Source organism: Quercus suber, unplaced genomic scaffold (assembly GCF_002906115.3).
Source record: "Quercus suber isolate HL8 unplaced genomic scaffold, Cork oak 2.0 scaffold_386, whole genome shotgun sequence".
In the NCBI taxonomy this organism is placed as follows: Eukaryota; Viridiplantae; Streptophyta; class Magnoliopsida; order Fagales; family Fagaceae; genus Quercus; species Quercus suber.
The window spans coordinates 142,194-160,445 of NW_027069838.1; the positions used below are offsets into that span (position 1 = coordinate 142,194).

The 18,252-nt window shown below is 35.3% G+C and overlaps 2 protein-coding genes across 2 annotated transcripts; both read right to left on the minus strand.

The window, feature by feature from the left end:
- Window positions 1-1,345: 1,345 nt before the first annotated feature.
- LOC111984866 (sucrose synthase 6) lies at window positions 1,346-6,079 on the minus strand. Its single transcript, XM_065760898.1, has 13 exons — window positions 5,656-6,079; window positions 5,395-5,549; window positions 4,840-5,032; window positions 4,602-4,720; window positions 4,311-4,527; window positions 4,113-4,208; window positions 3,851-4,024; window positions 3,550-3,666; window positions 3,306-3,472; window positions 2,827-3,051; window positions 2,151-2,717; window positions 1,879-2,017; window positions 1,346-1,652 (listed from the first exon to the last, which is right to left on the minus strand). Exons 1-13 carry the CDS (start codon window positions 5,893-5,895, stop codon window positions 1,551-1,553), a joined length of 2,511 nt encoding a protein of 836 aa, XP_065616970.1. The 5' UTR covers window positions 5,896-6,079; the 3' UTR covers window positions 1,346-1,550.
- Window positions 6,080-9,121: 3,042 nt separating this feature from the next.
- Window positions 9,122-12,766, minus strand: LOC136062148 (sucrose synthase 5-like). Its single transcript, XM_065760893.1, has 11 exons — window positions 12,418-12,766; window positions 12,157-12,311; window positions 11,602-11,794; window positions 11,364-11,482; window positions 11,073-11,289; window positions 10,875-10,970; window positions 10,613-10,786; window positions 10,312-10,428; window positions 10,068-10,234; window positions 9,589-9,813; window positions 9,122-9,479 (listed from the first exon to the last, which is right to left on the minus strand). Exons 1-11 carry the CDS (start codon window positions 12,655-12,657, stop codon window positions 9,122-9,124), a joined length of 2,061 nt encoding a protein of 686 aa, XP_065616965.1. The 5' UTR covers window positions 12,658-12,766.
- Window positions 12,767-18,252: the final 5,486 nt, after the last annotated feature.

Consider the following 18,252-nt stretch of genomic DNA (forward strand, 5'->3'; position numbering starts at 1 on the left):
CAAAGGAAAGAGTGCAGCAGGATTTTGAGGGGGGCTATTGTGGGGCCCGTGGCGCTGATAGCCTCAGCCCATCGTGTAGTAGGCCCAAGGCCCACGCGAGAAGGATGACCACTCAAGGCTAAATTAGAGAGACTCTTTTTTTGGATCCACGCCGAGGACCTCTTCGTTCTGCATAGTAAGGATAACTTTGGGAAGGGACAAGCCCAAGCAAGCTGTCATATCTACACTTAATGCCTTCACCTAACCCCTCTGGCCGCATTAATGGGGATGCACCCCTTAGCAGGCGACGTTGATCAGTGTGAACCACTTGAGTGTTGATAAGGCCTCTGATGGGACGACGGTCAGAAGAAAGGCGAATGGATGATCAAAAGATGGAAGAAGAGATAGGACAAGGAAGACTATATAAAGAGGAGCCAGTAAAGTAAAAGGAGGAGGAAAGGGGGGGGGGGGGAGAAAAAGGCCTGCCGAGGAGCATCCCCCAGTTGTAAATGGTTCTAAGCATTTTTCAACAAAAGAAGAGGGTTTATCTTGTGAACGCCGGCCAGCGCCTAAACCTTCGATCCACTCTCTACAAATTTATTGTTTGGGCTTGTTGGGCTGAAAACCCACTCATACTCTGGGTCCAATCCAAATTGAGTCCCTACACACACGTATATGTATTAAAAGTATTCATTTTTCTTACTTTTTAATATGAAATTACTAATTAAATTTTAAATAAATTTTCTAACGTCTAGATTTCAATTGAAAATATGACTAATTCACTTAGTTTGCTTTTTTTTTTTTTTTTTTTTAATATGATTGATTTTAATTATAATTTTAAAATTTTTAATTTGAAAAACTATATTTCAGTTGTATTATTTCATTATGTTATAACTCTTTTTTTTGAAAGATTTTATATATAAGTTTTATCTTATATTCTTAATAACAAATTTATTTAGAGATCTTATATGAGATTCAATTCAACTTTTCTATTTGATACCAAAAACTTTGTAGCTAAATTGGCACTTTTCTATGCATAAAGTGCTTAGAGGTTTAGGGAGAAAATGGTTCGAGTTGTGGGGTTAGCAGCATGTTTGTAATTATTTCTCAAAAAAAAAAAAAAAAAAAAAAAAAAAAAAAAAAAAGCTAAACTAAATGGATATATACATTTTTTTTATATAAGTATATACATTATCTACAAAACAGGATCACTCTCCAGATGGTTTTGGATGAAATAATTTACTCATTACACCCTTAGATTTTTTTGTGATTAAAAAATGTAGTAATCCTAAATTATAATGGATTCAAATTACTAACTTTTACAAAAAGAAAAAAAAAAAAAGAAAAAAAAAAGAAAAAGAAAAAAGAAAAAAAGAAGAGCATCTTAGCATTTAATTATAACAATCTTCTCATTCATATAATATAGACCATGCATTAATCTTATTGAGGAAGATGATCCACCTTCCATTCAAATATAATTTTGTTCAGTGAAAAAAAGAACGAGAATTTGTTGTAATATACTAGTATTTAAGAATATTTATAACATCAAGTAATTATTAACAAAGCTCCCTCTATATTTTTGGTCCAGTAACATGCCTTTTAGAGGGCTGCGGCTTGACATCTGGTTTTGGCGCTGGTGGAGCTTCTTCACTTGGGATAGGTACGTTCTTTGCCTGTAACAATTAATGACATGATGTGAGAAACAATAGGGACCCATATCCTGAAAGAGTTGTGACAGTTACACACTGTATGGAGGACATACAGTTGAAATCGTGTTTTGAGAGTGTGTGACAGTGTGCAACTCAAAATGTGCAACAACAATTAGTGATCTTGAAACTTGTATCAATCGGGACAATTAATAGTTACGCAGTATTATAGGTTAAAAGTGTAGTAACATACCAAGCTTTTGAATTGGAGACCATAGAACAATTGAATGTATCTTTGCTTTGCCAGTTTCTTCTCCTTGTTCAGTTGTCTCCAGAAACTATAAATGCTCGCCATATTCAGCACCTTGTTTGCGTATATCTTCCAGGTGTAGCTACAAAGAGAGAAAATAATTCAGATTTCATATGATATAATTAATGAATCCTCACAAACTGATAAAAGTGAGGCCTAATGAATGAAAATAGTCTGAAGTTGGAAAGCTATGAAATACTCAGTTTTGTTTTTACCATTCATTTATACGTTGCAAACCGGCTGTTGAAAACTTGGTCCAGTATGTGGCATCCACCTTGCACTTGTCAAAGAAATCCGCAATTTTCTTACTTGATTCATCTCCATTGTTGGGATCAATATGAAAACCTGAGACCCCATCAACAATGATTTCAGCTGGGCCACCTTGATTGGTTGCAAAGGTGGGTAATCCACAGTTCATTGCTTCAATGACAGTTAGACCAAATGCTTCATACAGAGCAGGTTGCACAAAAGCTCCCTTTGAGTCAGCAATGCAGCGGTATAGTTCTCCATTGCGTTGCCTATCAGTCTGTGCTGCAATCCATCTTATCTGACCCTTAAGTTGGTATTTTTCTATCAATGCATGCATTTTCTTAATTTCAGAAATTTCTTCTCTATCCTTTGATTTGGAAGCATCGAAGAAGCCCCCAACCACAACAAGGTTAACCAGATTTCTCAGCCTCTTGTTTTTCCCATACCACTCAGTTAATCCAGTAATGTTCTTCACAACATCAAGCCTTGCCATCGAGAAGATGATAGGTTTCTTCTTGTCTGCTAGATATCCACTGTTTTCGAATAAAGTTCATAGAAGATGTCAGGCAATTTCACAAATTTCATGATCCATAGTAATAGCAGTAAAAAAGTACATGCATGTTTTGAGGCTCCAGAACTTACATGTGTTCATTGTTATCATCTTTACTATACAGTAATTCTTCAATGGCAGGGTGAAATGATGTGAGTCGTCTTTGTCTCTCAATGTAAGGGAAATAGATGGACTGATCAGCCCCTGGTGCAGCAATGTTGAACTTTGGATCAAATACGTTGATGCCTGAAACTACTCTGCAAAGCCCCGGGAGTGTAAATGCTGTATGGCTTTCATACTGTCCAGGTCTGTCTTTGCTGCAAGAACAATCAAATTCATATGAAACAAACTTAATTGCACTTATACATCAAATAGTTCTTTCCTTTTTTTTGTATGTGCATTTATTACTAGTTATATTCCATACATATTGAATTTTGCAAAAAAAATCTGAAATTTTTATCTGACTTGATTCTGAAAACTTGTGCTTCTATATCATTCTAATTCTTTGGCAAGCCTGTTATATTCTTCAAGTTCTATTAAATATATATAGCTTTGTGTGTAGTTCTCTAACCTTCCTGCAATTTCCTGGTATGTGCTGGCTATGACGAAATCTGTTGCATTCATTGCAATTGTATCAGCAATGAATTGGCATGAGAAATGATACTTGGGATCTAATTCCTTCCATCTGATGTCTGAATCTTCATACTTAGTCTTCTCTAAAGCATGCGCAATAGTTCCCTGGTTTTTAAGAGCACTAGTTTAGAAAATATAACAGAGAAAATTTATAGCTGAAGAAACTGATGAAGAAAAGACACCTGAGTGACCCCAAGTTTACTAGCCATGAGAGTTGCCACCAAATTCCCATCAGTATAATTTCCGATGATAAGATCTGGCTTCCCTTCCAGGTGGTCAAGGACTTTGGTTGTAGCATCCTGTTAATATAAAAGTGTTAGAAAGGGTTAAATGATTAAATCCACCGTTTATTTTTAGTTTAAGCTTTTTGGACAAGTAATAGATTATTAAAAAAAATTAATAATTGATAGGAACTAAATCCCACTAAAAATGTCATTATAGGAAATTTTAAATCATGTTTTCAAAGATAGATGGAATACATACCTGACTGAACTTCTCAAGATAGGGATAAATATCAAAACGAGAAACCCATCTGCGGAGGACTCCATTCTGTGTCTGAAAAGGCACCCTAAGAATGTGGGAGTGCTTGGTACCATTGATTGCTTCCACCTCCTGGTTACACTTTGTTCCCCGAGCATCTGGTATGAGCCGCGTGACCTGTCATCATCAATAGCATGATTACATGATGCTTCCAAAATAAACTGCTGTAACTGAGATATCATTCCTGGCTCCTTATAAAACTCACCACAACAATTTGAGGCTTCGCATTAAGCCCTTGTTGCTTAATTCTCAGGAGCAATTCTTCTTCAAGAGCTTTTACTTGATCCAGAATGTAAACCACCTGTTTTTAAGTGTAGAGGAAGAGCAATGTCAGCTTACAAATTAGTGTTAATTACTGCAGGCAGACTATTTTGATTTTTAAGGCCAAGTAAAAAACTTGTACCTGCCCACCAGTGTCTGGCAAACCTAGAACATCTGATTGACCAAAGTAGCCATGAGGAGAGAAAATTACAACATTGAATATTGTAGGAAGCCTGCTAAATAACTTCTCCATATTAATTGGATCGGGTGCTTGGAGTACTTCTGAGAGTGTTCTCATTGTCTCCTTTACTCTTTGTGCAGTATCTCCCCAACCTTTCTCAAAGCCCCACTGCTTAAACCTGTAAAGGAATTTGATTTATCAGATAGCAATTCTTCAGCATCTGATAACAAAATTTAGTATTAGATAGATCACCTTAGCTCAAAATCTGGATATGGAGTGTCCTTGGGAAGTGCTGATAGGAACACCTCAGCTACTATCAGTGCCATCTGAAGCTTCAAAGCAGTATCAATGGTGCTATTTATCATAAGATCCTATAAATTTAAAATTACCATAAGTATTCAGAACCATTTAATAGATGTTACAGTGGCAAATTCAACAATGTTTTTGGATAATATTTTCTTTAAATGATCGAATGCTGTCTTTCCCATACATCTCCTAGATGATTCAGTGATAATAAGTAGTCCACAAGTGGCTGTGAATTCTCCAATTTCTGGCTAAGCGTTGAAGTTATGAACTTTGAAACAAGGGCGACTCCATTTCCAATTGAAGAAGATAGGGTTAAGCGAGGCATAGAATAGTCCAGTGCTGCGAAATCCACTTCCAAAGCACTCTGATCATTTGCCCTGCAACATAAAACAGAGTTATTATTACACAGCCTTTGAGCTATAAGCTTGGATACAACGCTGGTTATAAGCCGGGAAATATACACATGTAATACAGATGATCAAAAACATGTGAAGTGCATGAGAGGCTAGCAATTTGTTCATTGAAATAATGGGCGAAGTTCTTTTCCCTGTGGTACTGTTCCACTTTTATTTGATTTACTAAAACAAATCCAAAAATTCTAGGAATATGATTAAAAGAAAAAAGACTCAGTCAAGTCGTTAGATAGATATATAAGTATTTTAGAAACAGGGAATTTAAATTTAGCTAGTGCTATGCCATGAAGCAAGCAATCAGGACTAAATGAAGAGAGAAAACATACCATCTTTCATCATAGATCATTTCTTTACATTTCAAGAAATCTGTAATGGTGATTCCCTCAACCGATAAATCATCAGCGCTAACTTTGACATATTCCCAAAATCCAGGATTTGGTCTTATGGCAAAGGCAACATAAGGTGGTATAACAATCGCTTCCTGAAAAAAAAATAGCATGTTGATATCAACAAGCCAATCATCTTGGTTTCACAATGTTAGCCAAAAAGGAAAAAAAAAAAAGTGAATGTCAAAGAAAAACAAGAACCTGTGTAGAACACAATATGTAACCAAGCAATCCCTCCAGGACCTGAGTTCTGTCATTCTTGTCATCAATGGCTTTCTCCATTTCTTCCATTAGATGGGTCAGTTTCATTGTCCTCCTTCCCTTTTCGATATACTTAGCAAAGCACCTCTTCATATGGTAACGACTCTGCTTCAAGGCTTCGGGCAAGCTATCAGTTATTGACTCGGAACGCTTTAATAAGACTGCTGCAGCTGAAGCCATTTCAGAAGACAAGTTGTTAAGGTTTTGAATTGTGGAAATCAATTACCAGTTTGGCTTGGTCAGTGGATAGGATTCTGCTTTTATAGTCTATGGAGCTAGGATTTTTTTTGTATTTTATGCATGGCTAGCTTGTCCATCATGATAGCTTGCTTTGAGTTTCGTCAACGTTTTGGATTTTTAACTTCTCCAGCTGTAAAAGAAGGGTGCATTGGTGCAAGAAGAAAGAAAGAACATTTCACAAAGAGAGGGTAGGAAAAGAAAAGAATGTATCTGTAGGAAGAGATTCTTAGTTAGAAAGCAAAGCTACCCTGGAAATTATTTTTCACGCGAAAACACTGGGTAATGGGTAATCATTCTTTCCTTATTTCTCTGTCTGAATGTCTGATGTTGTTTGTGAACATAGGAAAGAATATGAAAAATTGTCATTTCTAATTCTAAGGCAGCACCGTATCTTGTATCATTGCAGACCTTTATATGTCATTTGCTACGAGGGTAATGTTTTGGAATTTTTAAGAATGTGTTTGGTTGCAAATCATGCTAAGGAATCAGATGCCAAGAAATTTAGATTCTCAAGTTTAAAGAAAATTGTATTTTTTATAAATTGATAATTTTAACAATTTTTTCTTATCATTTAAGCAATTAAAATAAAATATAAAACACATCATCAATATATTTTCTCTTGTCTTTATCTTTTCTCGCCAAAATAATATAAACAAGATAGACAATTCTGTTGATATATTTTTTAACAAAGTTCTATTTAGGTTTCGCGTGTGGGGAAAAAAAAAAGTTTAAAGGGGAGCCTCCATTATTGCCAAATATTCACTTTTGCTATTATGTGTATGTTGCTCAACAAATTATTAATAGTTTATATTTTGTTTTTCATTATTTATTTAGAGGAAGTTTTTCTTTTTAAGGACTTAGGAGTTCACATTCAAATCTAAAAATAGAATGAGAAAAATAAATAATTCATTTAAGATTCTTGAGAATAAACCAAATATTATCATCTCACATCCCTAGGAATTTTAAGAGATTCCCAATGAAACTAAATATAGAAATAACTACATTCCTAGGCATCTAGATTGCAAGGAATCACATTTCTAGGAATCTACAATCTAAATGCCAGGAATAATGTGGATTCTCCCGTACTAAATGCTACATTAAGGTTGGAATTCTCCATGTTGGATTTTAACTCAACTGGTTCACGTCAACTTCTTCCTTGGGTCAAAGTGGTTCATTATGCACCCATTCAAGGCAGCCTAGCTAGGCTATGTGGAATTATGAGATGGATTCAAAGGAAAGGATGAAGTTGATTAATTTGAAGTAAATTGGATATGTAAAAATAAAATTTAGACTTTGCCTTCAATGGGGATTTTCTCTTGGATCTTCATTTCATCAATGACCTTTTCCTCACTTTGTTGTACATTGTCTATTGGGATATGTTCTTTTCACGTGAAATCAAGAAAACATTAGTATCATTCCCAAAAGTTCATTCTTTATTTCGTCCTTCAATGGGGATTTTCTCTTGGATCTTCATTTCATCAATGACCTTTTCCTCACTTTGTTGTACATTGTCTATTGGGATATGTTCTTTTCACGTGAAATCAAGAAAACATTAGTATCATTCCCAAAAGTTCATTCTTTATTTCGCTTTTTGATAGTACCAGAAGTTCTTTCTAATCTGTGCATATGGAATTAACAATTTTTTTTTTCATTGTATTATAAACAAGGACAAAGCTAGTAGGTCAGAAAAAACACGCTATGTTTCGGATGCATAAGTCCTCTCTCTCACATAAAAGTAGACCCCACATTTGTGGGATTCACCCTCATGTAAGAGAGAGGACTCATGAATCCGATACATGATATACCTCCTTGGGGGTTGAGCGGGGGCAATTGCTACTCGGCCCCACCCAAACCCCACCTTCTATACTTCATGGTTTTTGTTAGTTTTCGTTTTAGGTTTTCATGTTCTTAACTTTATTCGAATACAATTTACATCTGCTAACTTTATTCAAGAATTATTTTGGTCTTTTATCTTACTCATTATATTCTCATAACTTTGCCCAAAAATCACTTTAGTCTTTTAAGTTTGAAATTTATCGGTTTCTCAAAAAGTTTGAATTTGGTCATTTTAATCTAGTAACTTTACCCAAAAATACTCAAAACTACCAACTTATAAGACTAAAATTATTTTTAGGTAAAATTAACAATTTCATACTTAAAAGACTAAAATGATTTTGGGGTAAAGTTATTAGACTAACGTGACCAACTTTAAACTAAAAGCTCTAAAATGATTTTTGAACAAAGTTAATGGTGTTCATTGTATTTTTGCCAAAATGTTTTCATTAGATAAGCTTTATATGTAAAACTTAATAGAAAAATGTAAAAGTTTTCCTTTTTTATTTTTTTTTCATTTTCTTTAAATATGTTTTATATGTCAAGCTTAATTGAAAAATGTGAAAGACAAAAGGTTTCTACTTAGTATTTTTTATTTTTTTTAAAAGCTATAAAAAAAAAAGGATTTAAAAAAATAGATAATAAAGAAGCAAACGTTTTTTAATTCAAGATTTTTAAAACAAAAATTACCCCCAAAATTTTTTTTCCCTTTAAAAGGGTGAAGAGGTCAATTTTTAATAAAAATAATATTTATTTATTTATATTTTTATAAAATGAATGTATGAGTCATAAAACTTAAAAATATTTAATAAACTCCATAATTTGATATTCGTTCTAAGTTGAACTCTAAAGTTATAGATATACAAATGGTTACAAATATGACTTAAAATTGTTACAACATTAATTTTATAATTTAACAAAAATTAACAAAAGTTAACCTTAAGGTTTATCTAGTAAGTAAAAATCGTTGCAATATATTATAAGTAGAATTTTGATCATGGAAAAAATTACAACACTATCTTTTTATTTATAAAATAAATTTTAAGAAATGAACACAATATAGCAATTATATTATATTTTTATGTGTTTTATAACATTAAGATACCACTTAATATTCACATTAGTGTCATTTTGAGAGACTGTTTGGGTATGAGTTCTGATGGTGCCAGAAAACATCCAAGTTCAAACACTCGTCCTTATGGTCGTCCACCTCAGTGCTCAGCTGTGTTTAATACCCTCGTCCCTCCATTGCCACCAATACCCATGTACGTTTGTCCAGTGTAGGACGAGCGGGCTGCATATCTCGTCCTTCAGTAGTGACGGACGAGATGGGTTAATAAAGAGCTAGACCTCGTCCATCATTAATGACTTGCACAAAAGCTCCCTTTGAGTCAGCAATGCAGCGGTATAGTTCTCCATTGCGTTGCCTATCAGTCTGTGCTGCAATCCATCTTATCTGACCCTTAAGTTGGTATTTTTCTATCAATGCATGCATTTTCTTAATTTCAGAAATTTCTTCTCTATCCTTTGATTTGGAAGCATCGAAGAAGCCCCCAACCACAACAAGGTTAACCAGATTTCTCAGCCTCTTGTTTTTCCCATACCACTCAGTTAATCCAGTAATGTTCTTCACAACATCAAGCCTTGCCATCGAGAAGATGATAGGTTTCTTCTTGTCTGCTAGATATCCACTGTTTTCGAATAAAGTTCATAGAAGATGTCAGGCAATTTCACAAATTTCATGATCCATAGTAATAGCAGTAAAAAAGTACATGCATGTTTTGAGGCTCCAGAACTTACATGTGTTCATTGTTATCATCTTTACTATACAGTAATTCTTCAATGGCAGGGTGAAATGATGTGAGTCGTCTTTGTCTCTCAATGTAAGGGAAATAGATGGACTGATCAGCCCCTGGTGCAGCAATGTTGAACTTTGGATCAAATACGTTGATGCCTGAAACTACTCTGCAAAGCCCCGGGAGTGTAAATGCTGTATGGCTTTCATACTGTCCAGGTCTGTCTTTGCTGCAAGAACAATCAAATTCATATGAAACAAACTTAATTGCACTTATACATCAAATAGTTCTTTCCTTTTTTTTGTATGTGCATTTATTACTAGTTATATTCCATACATATTGAATTTTGCAAAAAAAATCTGAAATTTTTATCTGACTTGATTCTGAAAACTTGTGCTTCTATATCATTCTAATTCTTTGGCAAGCCTGTTATATTCTTCAAGTTCTATTAAATATATATAGCTTTGTGTGTAATTCTCTAACCTTCCTGCAATTTCCTGGTATGTGCTGGCTATGACGAAATCTGTTGCATTCATTGCAATTGTATCAGCAATGAATTGGCATGAGAAATGATACTTGGGATCTAATTCCTTCCATCTGATGTCTGAATCTTCATACTTAGTCTTCTCTAAAGCATGCGCAATAGTTCCCTGGTTTTTAAGAGCACTAGTTTAGAAAATATAACAGAGAAAATTTATAGCTGAAGAAACTGATGAAGAAAAGACACCTGAGTGACCCCAAGTTTACTAGCCATGAGAGTTGCCACCAAATTCCCATCAGTATAATTTCCGATGATAAGATCTGGCTTCCCTTCCAGGTGGTCAAGGACTTTGGTTGTAGCATCCTGTTAATATAAAAGTGTTAGAAAGGGTTAAATGATTAAATCCACCGTTTATTTTTAGTTTAAGCTTTTTGGACAAGTAATAGATTATTAAAAAAAATGAATAATTGATAGGAACTAAATCCCACTAAAAATGTCATTATAGGAAATTTTAAATCATGTTTTCAAAGATAGATGGAATACATACCTGACTGAACTTCTCAAGATAGGGATAAATATCAAAACGAGAAACCCATCTGCGGAGGACTCCATTCTGTGTCTGAAAAGGCACCCTAAGAATGTGGGAGTGCTTGGTACCATTGATTGCTTCCACCTCCTGGTTACACTTTGTTCCCCGAGCATCTGGTATGAGCCGCGTGACCTGTCATCATCAATAGCATGATTACATGATGCTTCCAAAATAAACTGCTGTAACTGAGATATCATTCCTGGCTCCTTATAAAACTCACCACAACAATTTGAGGCTTCGCATTAAGCCCTTGTTGCTTAATTCTCAGGAGCAATTCTTCTTCAAGAGCTTTTACTTGATCCAGAATGTAAACCACCTGTTTTTAAGTGTAGAGGAAGAGCAATGTCAGCTTACAAATTAGTGTTAATTACTGCAGGCAGACTATTTTGATTTTTAAGGCCAAGTAAAAAACTTGTACCTGCCCACCAGTGTCTGGCAAACCTAGAACATCTGATTGACCAAAGTAGCCATGAGGAGAGAAAATTACAACATTGAATATTGTAGGAAGCCTGCTAAATAACTTCTCCATATTAATTGGATCGGGTGCTTGGAGTACTTCTGAGAGTGTTCTCATTGTCTCCTTTACTCTTTGTGCAGTATCTCCCCAACCTTTCTCAAAGCCCCACTGCTTAAACCTGTAAAGGAATTTGATTTATCAGATAGCAATTCTTCAGCATCTGATAACAAAATTTAGTATTAGATAGATCACCTTAGCTCAAAATCTGGATATGGAGTGTCCTTGGGAAGTGCTGATAGGAACACCTCAGCTACTATCAGTGCCATCTGAAGCTTCAAAGCAGTATCAATGGTGCTATTTATCATAAGATCCTATAAATTTAAAATTACCATAAGTATTCAGAACCATTTAATAGATGTTACAGTGGCAAATTCAACAATGTTTTTGGATAATATTTTCTTTAAATGATCGAATGCTGTCTTTCCCATACATCTCCTAGATGATTCAGTGATAATAAGTAGTCCACAAGTGGCTGTGAATTCTCCAATTTCTGGCTAAGCGTTGAAGTTATGAACTTTGAAACAAGGGCGACTCCATTTCCAATTGAAGAAGATAGGGTTAAGCGAGGCATAGAATAGTCCAGTGCTGCGAAATCCACTTCCAAAGCACTTTGATCATTTGCCCTGCAACATAAAACAGAGTTATTATTACACAGCCTTTGAGCTATAAGCTTGGATACAATGCTGGTTATAAGCCGGGAAATATACACATGTAATACAGATGATCAAAAACATGTGAAGTGCATGAGAGGCTAGCAATTTGTTCATTGAAATAATGGGCGAAGTTCTTTTCCCTGTGGTACTGTTCCACTTTTATTTGATTTACTAAAACAAATCCAAAAATTCTAGGAATATGATTAAAAGAAAAAAGACTCAGTCAAGTCGTTAGATAGATATATAAGTATTTTAGAAACAGGGAATTTAAATTTAGCTAGTGCTATGCCATGAAGCAAGCAATCAGGACTAAATGAAGAGAGAAAACATACCATCTTTCATCATAGATCATTTCTTTACATTTCAAGAAATCTGTAATGGTGATTCCCTCAACCGATAAATCATCAGCGCTAACTTTGACATATTCCCAAAATCCAGGATTTGGTCTTATGGCAAAGGCAACATAAGGTGGTATAACAATCGCTTCCTGAAAAAAAAATAGCATGTTGATATCAACAAGCCAATCATCTTGGTTTCACAATGTTAGCCAAAAAGGAAAAAAAAAAAAGTGAATGTCAAAGAAAAACAAGAACCTGTGTAGAACACAATATGTAACCAAGCAATCCCTCCAGGACCTGAGTTCTGTCATTCTTGTCATCAATGGCTTTCTCCATTTCTTCCATTAGATGGGTCAGTTTCATTGTCCTCCTTCCCTTTTCGATATACTTAGCAAAGCACCTCTTCATATGGTAACGACTCTGCTTCAAGGCTTCGGGCAAGCTATCAGTTATTGACTCGGAACGCTTTAATAAGACTGCTGCAGCTGAAGCCATTTCAGAAGACAAGTTGTTAAGGTTTTGAATTGTGGAAATCAATTACCAGTTTGGCTTGGTCAGTGGATAGGATTCTGCTTTTATAGTCTATGGAGCTAGGATTTTTTTTTGTATTTTATGCATGGCTAGCTTGTCCATCATGATAGCTTGCTTTGAGTTTCGTCAACGTTTTGGATTTTTAACTTCTCCAGCTGTAAAAGAAGGGTGCATTGGTGCAAGAAGAAAGAAAGAACATTTCACAAAGAGAGGGTAGGAAAAGAAAAGAATGTATCTGTAGGAAGAGATTCTTAGTTAGAAAGCAAAGCTACCCTGGAAATTATTTTCACGCGAAAACACTGGGTAATGGGTAATCATTCTTTCCTTATTTCTCTGTCTGAATGTCTGATGTTGTTTGTGAACATAGGAAAGAATATGAAAAATTGTCATTTCTAAGGCAACACCGTATCTTGTATCATTGCAAACCTTTACATGTCATTTGTTACGAGGGTAATGTTTTGGGATTTTTAAGAATGTTTAGTTTTGGGATTTTTAAGAATGTTTAAAAATTTTCATGTTTGGTTGCAAATCACGCTAAAGAATTAGATGCAAGGGGAATTCAGATTCCCAAGTTTAAAAAAATTGTATTTTTTATAAATTGATAATTTTAACCATTTTTCCTTATCATTTAAGCAATTAAAATAAAATATAAAACACATCATCAATATCTTTTCCCGCCAAAATAACATAAACAAGATAGACAATTCTGTTGATATATTTTTTAACAAAGTTCTATTTAGGTTTCACGTTTGGAAAAAAAAAAAAAAAAAGTTTAAAGGGGAGCCTCCATTATTGCTATGTATTCACTTCTGCTATTATTTGTATGTTGCTCAACAAATTATTAATAGTTTATATTTTGTTTTTCATTATTTATTTAGAAGAAGTTTTTCTTTTTAAGGACTTAGGAGTTCACATTCAAATCTAAAGATAGAATGAGAAAAATAAATAATTTATTTAAAATTCTTGAGAATAAACCAAATATTATCATCTCACATCCCTAGGAATCTTAAGAGATTCTCAATGAAACCAAATATAGAAATAACTACATTCCTAAGCATCTAGATTGCAAGGAATCATATTCCTAGGAATCTGCAATCTAGATGCCATAAATAATGTGGATTCCCCCCGTACCAAATGCTACATTAAGGTTGGAATTCTCCATGTCGGATTTTAACTCAACTGGTTCACGTCAACTTCTTTGTTGGGTCAAAGTGGTTCATTATGCACCCATTCAAGGCAGCCTAGCTAGGCTATGTGGAATTATGAGATGGATTAAAAGGAAAGGATGAAGTTGATTAATTTGAAGTAAATTGGATATGTAAACATAAAATTTAGACTTTGCCTTCAATGGGGATTTTCTCTTGGATCTTCATTTCATCAATGACCTTTTCCTCACTTTGTTGTACATTGTCTATTGGGATATGTTCTTTTCACGTGAAATCAAGAAAACATTAGTATCATTCCCAAAAGTTCATTCTTTATTTCGTTTTTGATAGTTCCAGAAGTTCTTTCTAATATGTGCATATGGAATTAACAATTTTTTTTTCATAGTATTATAAACAAGGACAAAGCTAATAGGTTAGAAAAAACACGTTATGTTTCAGATGCATAAGTCCTCCCTCTCACATAAAAGTAGACCTCACACTTGTGGGATTCACTCTCATGTAAGAGGGAGGACTCATGAATCCGATACATGATATACCTCCTTGGGGGGTTGAGTGGGGACAATAGCTACTCGGCCCCACCCAAACCCCACCTTCTATACTTCATGGTTTTTGTTAGTTTTCGTTTTAGGTTTTCATGTTCTTAACTTTATCCAAATACAATTTACATCTACTAACTTTATTCAAGAATTATTTTGGTCTTTTATGTTTGAAATTAGTCACTGACTCATTATATTCTCGTAACTTTGCCCAAAAATCATTTTAGTCTTTTAAGTTTGAAATTTATCGATTTCTCAAAAAGTTTGAATTTGGTCATTTTAATCTAGTAACTTTACCCAAAAATACTCAAAACTACCAACTTATAAGACTAAAATTATTTTTAGGTAAAATTAACAATTTCAAACTTAAAAGACTAAAATGATTTTGGGGTAAAGTTATTAGACTAACGTGACCAACTTTAGACTAAAAGCTCTAAAATGATTTTTGGACAAAGTTAATGGTGTTCATTGTATTTTTGCCAAAATGTTTTCATTAGATAAGCTTTATATGTAAAACTTAATAGAAAAATGTAAAATTTTTCCTTTTTTTTTTTTTCATTTTCTTTAAATATGTTTTATATGTCAAGCTTAATTGAAAAATGTGAAAGACAAAAGGTTTCTACTTAGTGTTTTTTAATTTTTTTTTAAAGCTATAAAAAAAAAGGATTTAAAAAAATAGATAATAAAGAAGCAAACATTTTTTAATTCAAGATTTTTAAAACAAAAATTACCCCCAAAATTTTTTTTTTCCTTTAAAAGGGTGGAGAGGTCAATTTTTAATAAAAATAATATTTATTTATTTATATTTTTATAAAATGAATGTATGAGTAACTGAGCGATTTTTTCTCTCTTTTGAGAATCCAAGCCAAATATCTGATCCGTCTCTATATTAATTATGAATCATGGATTATTAGTTTCTTTTTTAGGTTTATATTCATGTGACGATTTATGGATTTATGCTTTTCATTTGCCAGTGTATAACATGGACTTTGGGAGGTCAAATTTTTTAAATTATTGTTTTTAATGTGCTTAATTTTTCTTGCTTTTGCATTCTAATCGCATTTCTTGTCCCTTTTTAAAAATAATGTTTTTTTCTTAAAAATTTGCAGTAGCTACCTAAGATTGGTTTCATCCCCATCATTCATGCTATATATTGGAAAGTTTTATGTTAGAACCATATAACACTGCTGCTGTTTGGTAATATTTTTTTACACTAGCATTTGTGAAGTTGTGTTAGAGAATGTTTGTGGGGTGGTGCAGTTTTAGACCGTAATTGTGCAGTGCAGTTTAGAGTTCAGCCAAGTTCCTTTGTAGCTTGTTCTATCTCTACTTGAGAGGAAAGATTGTGGCAGAAGAAGCGGATTTTACAGTGTCATTAAAGTTGTTTCTTGTCTTTGTAATAATCTTTTCTAATTGAAGAGGTGATTTGGGCTGTTTTCTTGCCGCCATAGTCAATTGTTTCTAGTCTCAGAGATGTAATTCAGTGTTATAATTTTTAATTTACCGTTCATCTCTCTACTGGTTTCTCGAAAAATAATAATCTATCTACTATGAGGTTTTGCCGGAAAATACTAGTTGAGGGGGACTTTATTTGTGTTTAATCAACTCGTTTATTAATTTTAATAGATCTCATTCGCACCTAAAATACCAAGCAATCTCAGTGGGAAAAATTGTCCAATTCTTTTAGGGTGATGTTTATACACGCTCTACCATTCCCACGTGTGAATCGAAATCATAACTTGTAGTCACGATTTTTATGTTGGAAATTTAAGTCATTATCTCAGTTCAAATTTGCGGGTTCTTTTAGGGTGATGTTTAGGAATGGCAACGGGTCGGGTTCGGGTCGGGTTTTTCTATACCCGGACCTGACCCGCGGCCAAGACCGCGATCTGGACCCGGCCCGTTTACTAAACAGATTTTTTTTTTAAGGACCCGGACTCGCCCTCGGGGGCTCCGCGGGCCCCGCGGGGCCCGTCCCTCATGAACAGCCCAGCCCAAAATCAGAAACGAAAATTTGAATTTATGATTTTTCAGTCCTAAATCACAAACACAATCACAAACATAAACACAGAAATCACAAACACAGAGTTCAGATCTACGATTTTCACTTTCAAAATCAAAAACCAAACCCAAATTTCAGATTTATCGCAAACACAAACTCACATGATTGAGGCGAACTAAACCCAGAAAAAAGAAAAAAAAGAAAAAAAAAATTGTCCACAAATTATTGAAATCCACAACTCCCTTCTCTTCTCTCTCTGCAAAGTGAAACTCTTCCATGGCGCCTACGCCTTAATCCGCTGCATGGTTCGAAAAAACCTCACTCCGAACAAGCGAACCTACGCCGTCCTCGTCAATGCCTGGTGTTCGACTGGGAAATTGAGAGGCGCAAGACTTTCTCGAGGTAGTGAGCCGAAAAGGCCTCAATCCGCCGATCTGCGACCGCGATCTCCTCATGGAAGGCCTGTTAAACGCCGGCCATCTCGAGGCAGGCAAGGATATGGCCAGAAAGATGGCGAAACAGGGCTTCGTGCGGCGGCGGCGTGGGGTAAAGGTAAAGCCTGTGCGGCGGCGGCATGAGGAAGATGAGAGTGGCTGGTTGTGGGCTTGTGGCCGTGTGTGTGAGAGAGCTGAGAGATAAAGAGGGAGAGGCAGAGGTCTAGCTGAAATGAGGAGAGGAATAGGAAACTTTAGGGTTTTTAGCTATATATATGTGAGGGTAATTTAGTAATTATATATATATATATATAACCGGGTCTTATACGGGTCGGGTTTTTTTTAAAAACCCATACCGACCCTATTCTTTATCGGGCCGGGTAAAATCCGGCCCATTAGGGTCGGGCCGGGCCGGGTATCCGCGGGTCGGATCTAAATTGCCATCCCTAGTGATGTTTATACACGCTCTACCAAACAGTGTGTAAAACATCCTCAGAATATTGCTTACAGTGATCACACTTGTCTTTGAAAAGAACTTTACGCGAACACAGATTCTTCTTTACTGGGGTAGCTTCTTTACACGCTTTCCATAAAAAATTTCCATAGAAACTTTCTCACCGGGATAACTTCCTTAGAGCATTCACAGCAGTGGAGGTATATTGCTATATTGCTAAAATTTAGCTCCACAATCACAAAATTCTTGCCGCAGCAGTGGAGCTAAAACTAAAAATTTTAGCTCCACAGCTACAGTGCACATCTATATTTAGATGTGCACTGTAGCTCACATCTAAAAAAAAAATATAGTTTTTTATTAGGCTTCTTTCTCCTCTCTCATTAAATAATCATTTTCTATTTTCTTTCTCTCTCTCCGGCTTCTGTTCTTTCTTTTCTCTTCCTCAATTTTTTTTTTCTCTCTGGCTCGCCGTCCACTCATCTCCCTCATCCCTCAGCTCGCCGGCCAGCTTTCTCATCGCCGATTTGTTCCACCGGCCCACCCCAAGCCCCATCGCCGAGTCGACCTGTCCCCAAGCTCCATCGCCGATCTCCGGCATCAACGAAGGACCGTATCGGGCACCTTCTTCGCCGCCCGATACGCCCATGCCGAGATATAGCAAGCCTTGCGACGAGGCCTGTTCGATATGGCGCTCGGTGTTTAGGTACCATTCGTTGCCGCCGTCGATGATGGAGTCGCCGGGCTCCATGAAAGAGGAGAGGGCGGCGATGGGTTTCTTTTTTTTCTTCTGCTGTGGACTGCTGCTGCTGGTGGTGGGTTTTTTTTTGTTTTCTTTTTCTTTTTTTATGCTGTGGACTGGTGGTGGTGGATGATTGTGCTGTGCTGTGCTGGTGATCGGAGTGCTAGCTCGTGGTGGGTTTTTTTTTTTTTTTTTTTTTTTTTTTTTTTTTTTTTTTTTTGTGTTGGG